Source organism: Xiphias gladius, unplaced genomic scaffold (assembly GCF_016859285.1).
Source record: "Xiphias gladius isolate SHS-SW01 ecotype Sanya breed wild unplaced genomic scaffold, ASM1685928v1 HiC_scaffold_1475, whole genome shotgun sequence".
NCBI classification, from domain to species: domain Eukaryota; kingdom Metazoa; phylum Chordata; class Actinopteri; order Istiophoriformes; family Xiphiidae; genus Xiphias; species Xiphias gladius.
In genome coordinates this window covers 151,916-164,734 of record NW_024401805.1, presented here as the reverse complement: position 1 = coordinate 164,734, position 12,819 = coordinate 151,916, and the positions used below count along the sequence as shown (strand labels likewise).

Genomic DNA, 12,819 nt, shown 5'->3' with positions numbered 1-12,819 from the left:
AAAGCTGGAGCCAGAGAACATTTGCCATTTAAAAATGTATTTTTGGGACAATGTTCATGAACATTCAAATAAATGTTAATGTACCCAAGTTTGAAAAAATAGGGCTGGTTTTCATCAGCGGTCCCTTCTCGTGTGCTTAAAAACTAACAAATGATTACTGGAAACAAACTTCAGTCCGAAAAAATGGAAATTAAAAACCCAAGCCAGTCGTGAGAAACACTGGTGATAATACGTGTGTTAAGTGGGTAGGAAACACGAGCTGTTAGCTGACCAACTCCTGCACGGTCTGAGTCGGCTCCATTTCAGAGGCGCTGAAGGACGAGTGAAATTTGTCAGATTTAAAAATACCTGCTGGAGTCTGACTGTGAATCAACAGTTTCACCCTTGTTACTGAATCAAGTCGGTAAAGTCAGTGAAAATAAAAGGCGGTGTGCGGGTGTCGTGTGTCTCTCACGTAAAGGTCACGACGGTCTCTTTGGTGGTTTAATCTGTGGCGCTAACGACACTTCATACCCTTATCAAACAGTGAGTGTGATGTGATGTGATTCAGGACTGGAAACGGCTCCGAGTCGACCTCTTCATCCTCTTCACATCCACAAACAGCCCTGAGAACAGCCCCCGTCCGTTTCCCAGCATGCCTCAGTCCAGCTGGGTCACTCTATGAAACACGACCCCACTAACCCCCCCCCCCCCCCAAAAAAAAAGAAAACCCTCTTCAACACATCTATTCCCGTCCTGTCACCACTCGGTATAAATAACCTCAATTTACACCAACAGAGGCCTAAACAAGGCCAGGAGGCATTCGCTGACCCCAGTAAATATAGGAAAACATGTGCACCGCTAAATACAGACTCTGTTTGAGGCTGGGAGAGTCCCTGAGAACCAAAATAACACTTCAGTCACACCTTGAGAAGACTTTTCAAAGTTAACGCAGAGTCTGAAATCGCCAAACAAATAGACAAACCATCCAGTTTCATGTTTTTGTTTTTACGTTACATTTTTTGGGTTATGTTGTAATGTTTGGTTTGGTTTAGCATTTTTGTTGTTTTTTATTTTATGCTTCTTTATGATCCATTTTGGGTTTTTCATATGTTGTGTTTTTGTGTTTCATGTTACTTTTTTCCTCTTTTGTCTTATGATGCTTTCTTCTTTTCTGTTTTTGTTTTTGTGTATTTTAGGTTCTGTTTGAAGCTGGGAGAGTCCCTGAGGAATGAGGAGAACAGTACAGGGTTTACAGTCAAATAAAGCTTTATTCACACCTTCAAAAGACATTTCAAAGTAACAGCAGAGTCTGAAATCAAGTGCAGATTTTGCAGTTCAAGTTTTCAGTTTCACAAATAGACAAAACACGATAAATAAAAACTCTCTCTAGTCCAGACTTTGTCCAGACTTGAAAGACGAGTGTGAGAAAAACATTCAAAATAGAAAAGTATAAAAAGTCAAATACAAAATGTTTCATTTTGTAAGGGTAAAAAACTTTCTCAAAAGATTGCACAACTCCGTTCTACCTCCACAAGTACCTGAAGTTTCTGAAAAAGCAGCAGCAGCAGCTTCCTCCGACCAGAAGTAGTTCAACCAACGTCTTTTCTTACGGTTTTGACTCTCCGTCGACGTCAGGTCGGACCAAATCTGTTTCCTCGCTGTTTTCTGCTCTCTGTTGCTGTTTTGGTCTTCTTCTGACCAGGATCAGTCCAATCAAAGTCTTTTCTTACCGTTTTCACTCTGGATCAGGCTCCTGGTCTGCAGACACTGACCAGGACGCCGACTGAGAGTGAAAACACTCACGAAGCTGTCTGTCTTCTCAACGTCTTCCTTTTCTGTCGCCCTCCTGGTCTTCCTCCGACACGAAACCGTCTGATCAAAGTCTTTCCTTCTGACGTTACTCCTGGTCTTCCTCCCCGTCATCCTCTCTGAAGTCCATGTGAGCGAGCAGGGCCTCCACCTCCTGCGTGTCCAGGCTCAGGTGCTCCATGCTCTCGTAGCCGGGCTCGGGCCTCTGCAGCTGGGCTCCCCCGGCCGCCTGCTGGGCCTCCTCCTGCAGCTGTTTGGCGGTGAGGAGGAACTCCGCCACGCTGCAGCCCTGCATGCTCTGCTGCAGCTTCTCCTGCAGCTGGTTGCTGAGCTGCAGCTGCTGCTTGTACTGCTCGGCCAGCGCTCTGAGGGTGGACAGCTTGTCCTGCTCCTCGCGGCTGATGTGCTCCAGCAGCTGACCCTTCCTCTCCTCCATGATGGCGTACAGCAGGTCGAAGCTCTCGCCCAGCCTCCTCCTCTGCAGCTCCCCGTTGTCCTGGACCAGCTTGCAGGCGTCCTCCATCTGAGACATGACTGCTTGGACGCAGCTGTTTCCCGCGGCCAGCAGCTCCACGGCAGCTCGCAGCTCGCCCTTCTGGCTCTGGTAGACGGCGTGCAGCGGGGACACCTCGCAGTCTTTGTGCTGACCGAACACCTTGCACATGGAGCAGGTGGGTGTCTGGCAGGTAACGCAGTAGATGTTGATGCGTTCGTCCTCGTGCTCCTTGCACTTGGGCTCCTTGGTGTCCTTGTCCTTCAGGGGTGGGTCCTCGCTGTCGCCCCCCCGGCTCTCCTGTTGCTGCTTGTAGATGTCGATGATGTTCTCGACCAGCAGGTTCCTCTGCAGCCCGTACACGCCGTGCCGGTCCAGGACCACCTCGAAGCGGCAGGTGGGGCAGCGGAAGGTCCCCCCTGAGAAGTGGTAGGGGTTCCTGGACTCGTAGAGGTCGTTGGCACAGCCGCGGCACAGGTTGTGCTGGCAGGGCAGGATGACCACGGGCTTGGTGAACATGTCCAGGCAGATGGGGCAGCTCAGCTGCTTCTCCAGACTCTCCATGGCGCTGACCGGACGCACCACCTGACCCGTCTGGATGTCCATCTTCTTCTTCTGGTCCTTCGCTCTCTTCAACTCTCTGTGTCCTTCTCTGTGGTTTATTTTAATCTGCCGCCGTCTGAAGCCCCCCGGCCTTTATACCCCTGGGGAAGGGACACCCTGCCCCCCCCCGGCCGGCTGTTTGTCAAACTGATTCGGAGAAAATAGCCTCCCAGCAGCCACTCCTGCTGCTGCACATGCCTTACTGAGGATCAGGCGCCCCCTCTCACCCCCACCCCAACACCGCCTGGCCTTTTCTGTGAGAACAAACACACCCCCTCCTCATCCTCCTCAGACAAAAATAACAACAACATGTTGCATAAAGTCTGTTTACACCTAGAAGACGTTGTGTCTCCACTGATGAGGATGTATGAATGAATATTTGTGTGAATTCCCCCTGAAACTCAAAATGAAATATTAACACGTCTTTTGAACTTTGTTTTTCTCTTCAGGTGTTTTAATCCCTCAAATATTTGACCCTGTCTTTAATTCGCTTCCATATTTATCAGATTCTATGCTATTTAGAATATAAGATAAGACTTTTTAAAACTATTGTCCATCGGATTTGCGTAAATTGGAATTTTCTCTTTGGCAATCTGGCAAAACAGTGGAAATAGAGATAGATGAAATACACCAAATACATACAATACGTTTTACATTATCCTCGTTCTCTGTTTAAAAATTTTTACAATATCCACACTACCTATATACAGTCTACAGTACAGACAGCGCAACAGGAAAAGAAAAACCAGAAGGACCAGTCACACAGGTAATTTCATTTAACGTCTGAGCTGTCAGGTGATTTATCTCACGCTGACACTGAAGAATAAAGAGAAAAAAGAAACGTGTAAGTCATATTGTCAGAAGAAAAATCTGAATCAAACACAGCGTAACAGCTGAACTGAGTGGCGGCTCGACCTTTGACCCCAAACGTTCCCCTGAGTGTGTGTTTAACTGTGTGTGTTACACAACAGCAGCAGTGTATGCAGTAAACAGTCCATCATGTGCTGGTTGAAAAGCAGCTTGTGCAACAACTTCATGGAAAACTGTGAGAGAGTTTCCACATGTTCAGCAGCAACAGAGCAACATGTGGAGCAACATGTAGAGCAACAGCAGAGCAATAATAGAGCAGCAACAGAGCAACATGTGCAGCAACAACAGAGCAACAACAAAGCAACATGTAGACCAACAACAGAGCAACAACAGAGCAACAACAAAGCAACATGTAGACCAACAACAGAGCAACAACAGAGCAACAACAAAGCAACATGTAGACCAACAACAGAGCAACATGTGGAGCACCAACAGAGCAACATGTAGACCAACAACAGAGCAACATGTGGACCAACAACAGAGCAACAACAGAGCAACAACAAAGCAACATGTAGACCAACAACAGAGCAACATGTGGAGCACCAACAGAGCAACATGTAGACCAACAACAGAGCAACATGTAGATAAGCAACAGAGCAACAACAGAGCAACAACAGAGCAACATGTGGACCCACAACAGAGCAACATGTGGACCAAAAACAGAGCAACATGTAGACCAACAACAGAGCAACATGTGGAGCAACAACAGAGCAACATGTAGACCAAAAACAGAGCAACATGTGGAGCAACAACAGAGCAGCAACAGAGCAACATGTGCAGCAACAACAGAGCAACAACAGAGCAACATGTGGAGCAACAACAGAGCAACATTTAGAGCAACAACAGAGCAACATGTAGAGAAGCAACAGAGCAACAACAGAGCAACAACAGAGCAACATGTGGACCAACAACAGAGCAACAACAGAGCAACAACAAAGCAACATGTAGACCAACAACAGAGCAACATGTGGAGCACCAACAGAGCAACATGTAGACCAACAACAGAGCAACATGTAGATAAGCAACAGAGCAACAACAGAGCAACAACAGAGCAACAACAGATCAACATGTGGACCAACAACAGAGCAACATGTGGACCAAAAACAGAGCAACATGTAGACCAACAACAGAGCAACATGTGGAGCAACAACAGAGCAACATGTAGACCAAAAACAGAGCAACATGTGGAGCAACAACAGAGCAGCAACAGAGCAACATGTGCAGCAACAACAGAGCAACAACAGTGCAACATGTGGAGCAACAACAGAGCAACATTTAGAGCAACAACAGAGCAACATGTAGAGAAGCAACAGAGCAACAACAGAGCAACAACAGAGCTACATGTGGACTAACAACAGAGCAACATGTAGAGAAGCAACAGATGCAACAACAGAGCAACAACAGAGCAATATGTGGAGCAACATCAGGAGCAACATGTGGAGCAACAAGAGAGCAACAACAGAGCAACAACAGAGCAACATGTAGAGCAACAACAGAGCAACAACAGAGCAACAACAGTGCAACATGTGGAGCAACATGTGGACCAACAACAGAGCAACATGTGGACCAACAACAGAGCAACAACAGAGCAACATGTAGAGCAACAACAGAGCAACATGTGGAGAAGCAACAGAGCAACAACAGAGCAACAACAGAGCAATATGTGGAGCAACATCAGGAGCAACATGTGGAGCAACAAGAGAGCAACAACAGAGCAACTTGTGGAGCAACAACAGAGCAACATGTAGACCAACAACAGAGCAACATGTAGACCAAAAACAGAGCAACATGTGGAGCAACAACAGAGCGAGTAGCAACAGAGCAACATGTGCAGCAACAACAGAGCAACATGTGGAGCAACATGTGGAGCAACAACAGAGCAACAACAGATCAACATGTAGACCAACAACAGAGCAACAACAGAGCAACATGTGGAGCAACAACAGAGCAACATGTGGAGCAACAACAGAGCAACATGTAGACCAAAAACAGAGCAACATGTGGAGCAACAACAGAGTAGCAACAGAGCAACATGTGCAGCAACAACAGAGCAACATGTGGAGCAACATGTGGAGCAACAACAGAGCAACAACAGATCAACATGTAGACCAACAACAGAGCAACAACAGAGCAACATGTGGAGCAACAACAGAGCAACATGTGGAGCAACAACAGAGCAACATGTGGAGCAACAACAGAGCAACATGTGGACCAACAACAGAGCAACATGTGGAGCAACATGTGGAGCAACATGTAGAGCAACAACAGAGCAACATGTGGAGCAACAACAGAGCAACAACAGAGCAACATGTGGAGCAACAACAGAGCAACATGTGGAGCAAGAACAGAGCAACAACAGATCAACATGTAGACCAACAACAGAGCAACATGTGGAGCAACATGTGGAGCAACGTGTAGAGCAACAACAGAGCAACAACAGAGCAACATGTGGAGCAACAACAGATTATGTGGAAATGAAATACAACCAACAAGCAGGTGAACACACCTGTCACCTTACAGCAGCTGCGGCCCAGAGGACACCTCGCGTTGCCTGTATCAAAGTCTGAGAACCTGCTTTTTATAAAAGCCGCTGTTGTTGTTCTTCGCGCTGGATCGACCGACCGCCTCCTCCTTCGTTGCATCCTCTCTGCGGAATTCCTGGGGTCTGCGGTGATGCTCGGGGTTCGGTTGCTCGCTGTTGTCTCCTGAAGCTCGTTCCCTCAGACCGACGCTCCACGGGGTCAGGAGGACGCAGGTTGACACTGGACTGACTGTTACTGACTCGGTCTACTCCGAAAGCCGCTCTGACGTTCTGCCTGCACCAACACATCTCGACATTTGTTTGAGGAAAATCAAGTTTCCAGGGCTGAGAAGAGACTTGCTGTTCTACAGTTCCTCCACCAGGTGTCAGACTTAACGTGCAGGTGACGCCGCCGCCAGCGCTGATACACACGACGAGCCACTGAACGTGGTGGACCCTCCTCAACCGGTGAACCGTAAGTCCTGCACGAACCTCAACCTCACTCTCAACGAAAAAACAAAATGAATCCACTCTTTATTTAGTGCGGTTTGGTTTGTTTTACAAAGAAACACACGGAAACATAGACAGAATTCATCCGGATCCTCGCTGGATCCTTCGGTCCCGGTTCCTGAAAATTCAAACCATCATGTGGATTTTACCATATTCACGCTGACCTCGACGATCTGGTTCTGGTCCTTGGTTCCAGGACTGCTTGAGGAAAGTTGAGGGGGGCTCTTGAGAAACTTCTTTGATAAACCACTTTATTATTGTCAGGTGTAATTATAGAGCACAAGGAGAAGTACAATCAAATTAAAACACAGACATCAATTTGATAACCAATCGATCAGTCAGTTCATAAAAACAGAAGAAAATCAATAATTTCGGAAAAAATTATAAGAAAATTATATAAGAAATAATAATTAATAAATAAATCCTAATAATAATAATAAATAATATAATCATGAGGAAAATATAGCAGCTCTGGGACCAGGCTTCACGGTTAATGAAAAGCTTCATCGGTGTCACAAACATTTAAGAGTGTGATTCCTGTTCATGAAAAAACACCGGACCCACATCTGCACCTGGACCGAGGTCAGTCACCCACAGACCAGCATGTTCCAAATAGATGTACAGGGCCAGAACCCAGGGCGCAGAACCCACCTGCAGAACACAGGCACGAGTTGCCTGTGAACATTTTACTGATTTGTTCAGAATCAGCGAATCTGAGACTCGTCAGAAATGTAACTTAAAAACTTTTCCTCGTCGCGTTAAGAGAAAACGTGATCCGTCGGCGTCAGGTTCTATTTGCTGTTGCAGTTCAGTTTCATAGAGATGTGGTTTGTAGGAGACAGAGTTGTGTTCAGGGGTCCGGTTAAAAACAACAAACACTGACAGAGATTATTTTACTGACGAGAGGAGGCCAGAAGTGAATTATTACACACAACATAACAGCTTCACACACAGAATCAATACATCAATGACAACGGCATGTGATCAGTCGTGTTTCTATGACGATTATCAAAGGGGATGGGTTTTCAGGACCAACAAGAGAAAATACCTGGTCCCCGGTTCTGGACTTTAACCAGTGAAGAGCGACCAGTACACCGGTACAAAGGAGAACTGGTCTCTTCCTGGTCCCAGTGAGGAGCCTCTCTGGATCTTAAACCTGCTGCTGGCGAGACGAGGCTGACGGATTCTGTACAAACTGCAGCAACGACTGACTGATAACAAAGACTTCACTAATTACACACACACTCTGACCGTGTGTTTTCTTATATGAGAAGTTTGTTGTGTGTTTTTATGAATGATGAGTCTGATCCAAACTAAAACAAACCAGGATGAAGGCACGTATGTACTTCACACGCTTCCTGTGCCTTTATTGTGAAAGGTCCAGCAGTTACAGGAGCCATGAAGGACCAAAAACCTTCAGATTGTTGAGACTGAACAGACAGAGACCTTGACAACTCGACATAATAAATGATCAATTTAAAAAAGTTGAGTTAAAAAGAACTGAAAAATGTCGTCTGCGTTCTGTCACTTCTAAAAACAGTAAAACGTAAAATGCGGTCGAACGTGGAGAAAATTAACAGGAGTAAAAGACTCAAAGTCCTAACGTAAAGAATGAAGTTAAATCTGCTGAAGCTCGAGGACGTTTTCTCTCTTTTTGTTTTTTACAGTGCAGTCGACTCATGACTTTAATTTTCCTTCTTTATTTTTTCTTGTTCCTCGATCAGTTTGTTTGGTTTGTCTTTGTGGAAAAAAACAAAATCAAATCATTTCTTTTCTTTTTTTATAATTCAGATACTTCATAACCATCCGACGATGTCATATATAAATAATTCTCTACAGGACAAATACTTTTACTTGTAACTGTGGTATTAGTACTTTTACTGCAGTAAGGTATCGGAGTACAGAAGCAGTTTCTCAGTACTTTACCTGCGAGAGAAGAAAAACACCTCCATTCATCAGTATTATTCTAACTCAGGCATGTCTCTGAAAGTGATCACATAAGCTGATCCTCTGCTCTGCTCTCAGCCAATCAGATGGCTGAACTCCTGTAACCATGGAGACGGTGTGAGGAATGTGGACAAACACCTCCTGAAGGTAAACACGACCTCACACAGGGTCAGAGGTCACAGCTCCTTATTTAAACCAGTTCCTCGCATACTCGAGTTCATGTTGCGCTGAAGGAATTTCTGTTTGGTTTTTTCTAAAGCTGCAGATCATAAAGTTTTATTCAAAAAAACACAATGAAGAAGTGGATTTTTAAAGGTTAGTCCAAAGAAAATGAATTGAAACTGTCTTTAATCCTTTACAAGGAGATAAAATAACGAAACCAAGAGAAATCTATAATCAGAAAATCAGTCTTTTAGCGTTCAGATACACAACAGTCCAGACTGTGGAGTTAGCGCTTCATAAGTTGATTCAAACTTTATTTAAAAATCAACAGACTGCTGCATCCGTCTGACTCCTCACGGACTGAAGCCCATTGAATAAGCTCGATTTACTCTGCATCATCTTCAAACCTTATTCCACCTTTACATTAGAGCAAGAGGCTTCATCAACTATGAAATTTTACATTCATTTTTATAATATTTTCTTTGAGCCAAAAGAAAGACGTTAAGGATCTGTTTCCTAATCAGGCTTGACTGTTCTTAGCCAGCCAGAGTTTGTAGAAATAAGTTCACGTAGAGAAATGTGTGTTAATGTTTTCCATGCAGTCCTTGAAGAGCTTATATGGGTCCTTATGGGGGTTCCAGAAGTCCTCGAAGATGGCCCAAAAGTCCTGGAGGATGTCCTAGGGCTCTTTGACATAGTTCCAGGAGCCTTCAGTGGTGCCAGAGGTCCTTGAAGAGTTTTCAGAAGTCCTGGAATATGTTCCAGGTCATGGATGAGCAGGATGGTAAATATTGAGTGAAGTGTTACTGGGATCAGGCTGTTTAATAACTCACCGTCCCAGTCAGAGTCCTGCTCGGGATAATGACAGAGTGACCGTGAATGAATGAATCCTTTGAACTCTGACAGGACACACACACACGTGTTTGTACTTGTATACTTGTGAGGACCCTCATTCATGTCATACATTCCACAGCCTGAGCTGAAACTCAAACTAAAACCAAAACTAAACCTTCAAACAGACTCGTGCACCACACTAAATGTCCTCGCTTTACAAAATGACATGGAATTTACAGCAAATCAGTCCTCACAAAGATAGAAATACAAGACCACACACAGAAAATAGGGGGCTCAGTGGGGGCCAGAGAGGCCGGTGGGGGCTGGTTGGGCCCCCGTGCTGCACAGAGGGAGGGACAGGTCACAGAGACTCTGTCACTCACAACTTCTGTTTTCAGCGTCAACAACAGTCCTCAGAGAGACGTGGAGTTAGAAACCAGACTCTTTTCAATGCAGTTTTGTCAGAACGGTTGTGTGCAAAGTCATAGATGAGATACAGAGAACTGGAGTCTCAGGAATCCAAAAAGCATTTTTAATGAAGTTTTGAATTTATGGCAACTAGAAACTTTCACCGACACGAAAACAACCGACAGTTTTTCTGTTTAAAAAGTGGTGATATTTTACTTTGACTTTCAGGGAAAATTGTTCCCATGTATGTCCAAACATGAGAGAAGGAGGGGTCCTTGAGGAGGTTCCTGGGTTCCTTAAATGCATTCCAGGAGTCCCCGAGAAAGCAGAGGACTAGGTTCAAGGGAGATGCAAAGGTCCCAGAATATCTTCCAATGGGTCCAGAGGTCCTTGAAAAAGGTCTAAATGTCTTTGAAAGTGTTCACAGTGTCATTCAAGAGGTTCCAGGGGTCCGTGAAGAGGTTCTATTGGTCCTTGTGGAGGTACTTTGGGTTCTTCAGACTGAAGCAGTGGTGAACCAGATGCTCTTGAAGGTCTTGGATAAGGTTCCGGTAGTCACAGAATATGTGGCAGGGGTCCTTGAAGATATTTCCAGGGTCTTTGAGGGATGTCAGTGGTACTTGAGGAGGAGGCAGACATCGTTGAAAAGATTCCATGGCTCTCTTCAGTGGTTTTCAGGCTACTTTAGGGGTTCCGGAGAATCCAAGGATCTCTGATAAGGTTGAAGGGACCCTTGAAATGGTACCTGGGGTTCTTGAGTAGGTAATAGTCCTTGAAGTGGTTAAAGTTGTCCTTCAGAAAGCACATCCAGGGTCCTTGGGGGAGGAAAGTGTTCCAGAGATCCTAAGACATGTTCCAGGGATCCCTGGAGAGTTTACTGGAGTCCTTGGGGGATTCAAGAGGAGATTGAAGAGTCGCTGCGTGTCCTTGAGATGCTTCCAAATGTCCTTGAAGATGTTCCCGTGGTTCTTCAGGAGATACCAGGAATCCTGGAGAAGGATCTGAGGGTTCTTACAGGTACAGAAGTCCACGAGAAGGTTCAGAGGATCTCTGCTTTCAGGGATCTGTGAGGGGTTTCCAGTGATCCTGGAAGAGGCTACGGTGGTCCTTGAACACCTTCCAGGGTTGTTTAAAGAGGTTAGTGGGGCTGTTGAGGGGTTTCCAGGGGTCCTTGCAAAGATATATGAGATCACTGAGCAGGTTCAAACTGGTCCTTGAGGAGGTTCCAGGGGTCCTTAAGTGAGTATAGTATCAGTCCTGTTGCTATGGTTACCCACAGTTTAATACTGAGAGCTGGAATATGCCAGCTGAGAGCCAATCAGAGCACAGGGATTCAGTACTTCTGATCTTTATTACCTGTCTCTCATTCAGACTTTCTGTCCTCGTTTCTTCCCAGCATGCCTTCAGAGGCCCTGAGCTGGTCTGGTCGCCATGGAAACAGAGGTCTGAGTCCAGAATGAGGTCTCTGTGTGTATTTTTAGCTCGCTGTAATCCTGCTGGAGCCCATTCAATCAAAGCCTGGGCCAGGGAGCCGGCTCCTCGCCAATGAGCGAGCTCAGATCGACCTTTTGTCCCTGAGTTATTGTTGAGAGGTGAAATCTGCTCTGAGGTTGATTTAAATAACACACATCGGTCTGACTCCTCACGGACTGAACCCCATTTAAAATACGCTCCATTTAGCCTGCACCGTCTTTAAACCTTATTTCACCTTTACATTAGAGCAGGATTTGTCATTGATTATTCAGTTTTAATTAATTATTACAATATTTTCTGTCAGGGCCGAAAACTAAAAAGTTGTGGATCCAGAACCTTTCTCATGATCAGGTTTTTACTGGTTTGAACAAGCTAGTAAGAGCTAACAAGAGGTAAAATTAGTATTGAAAATTCATGTTCTTTTTTTTTTTTTTTAAAAGAAACCAAGGAGAAACAAAGAAACAAATTCAACTACAAAAAAGAAGAATCCAAGACCAGAGGTCCTAGAAGTCCTAAAAAATCTTCCAGGACTCCAGGGGTCCCTGAAGATCCTTGGGGATCCTAGGGATTCCAGGAGTACTTGAAAATGTTTCAGGGATGCTCGAAGAGGTTCCTGGGTTCTTCAGGCGGTCCAGACTGTCCCTAACAATTTCCTAGGGTCCTTGAGAACCTTCCAAGGGTCCCCATTGGTGTTGAAAATGTCCTGGAAGAGGTTCTTTTGGACAACCATGTTTTGGATATTTTTAATTAGCTGACCAGAGTGAAAATTAGAATTACAATGCTTGTTTTATTGCACAGAGTTTGATCTGAATCCAACAGAGTCCTTGTCTCTTTTCTGACTTCATTTTTCATTCTTTATACTATACTTTATTACTTCAGTTACATTCAAAGTTGTTTACGCATCGTGATTTTTGTAAATTTACAAGTTTATATTTCTACTTTGAAGAAAAAAATCCCATACACGTTTTTAGATACGTGAAATACGCTACGTTTGTCTATCAGCAAAAAGAAACAAGACAAAAACTATGGTCGGGTAATTATTCCCTCCCTCCTCTCAGATGTTCGGATTCTTTTAGTCTTTCTGTCTGCAGGTAAACTCACCTGTCGTCTGACAGGTCGGTGTTAGTTTTGTGAGTCAGAGTGGCGCCTCTGTGTGACTTGACAGCTCTGTGATTGAGCCTGTTACACCTGCAGATGATGACCGGAC

At 45.0% G+C, this 12,819-nt stretch overlaps 1 protein-coding gene across 1 annotated transcript; it reads right to left on the bottom strand.

Annotated features, from left to right (window-relative positions):
- Positions 1–1,230: 1,230 nt before the first annotated feature.
- On the bottom strand, positions 1,231–2,962 carry trim63a (tripartite motif containing 63a). The gene has a single exon (XM_040123083.1). The coding sequence runs from the start codon at positions 2,888–2,890 to the stop codon at positions 1,880–1,882; it is 1,011 nt and encodes a 336-aa protein (XP_039979017.1). The 5' UTR covers positions 2,891–2,962; the 3' UTR covers positions 1,231–1,879.
- Between the last annotated feature and the right edge of the window lie 9,857 nt (positions 2,963–12,819).

Coding starts and splice junctions, on each gene's coding strand:
- trim63a (XM_040123083.1), bottom strand. CDS start 2,890: ATGGACATCCAGACGGGTCAGGTGGTGCGTCCGGTCAGCGCCATGGAG.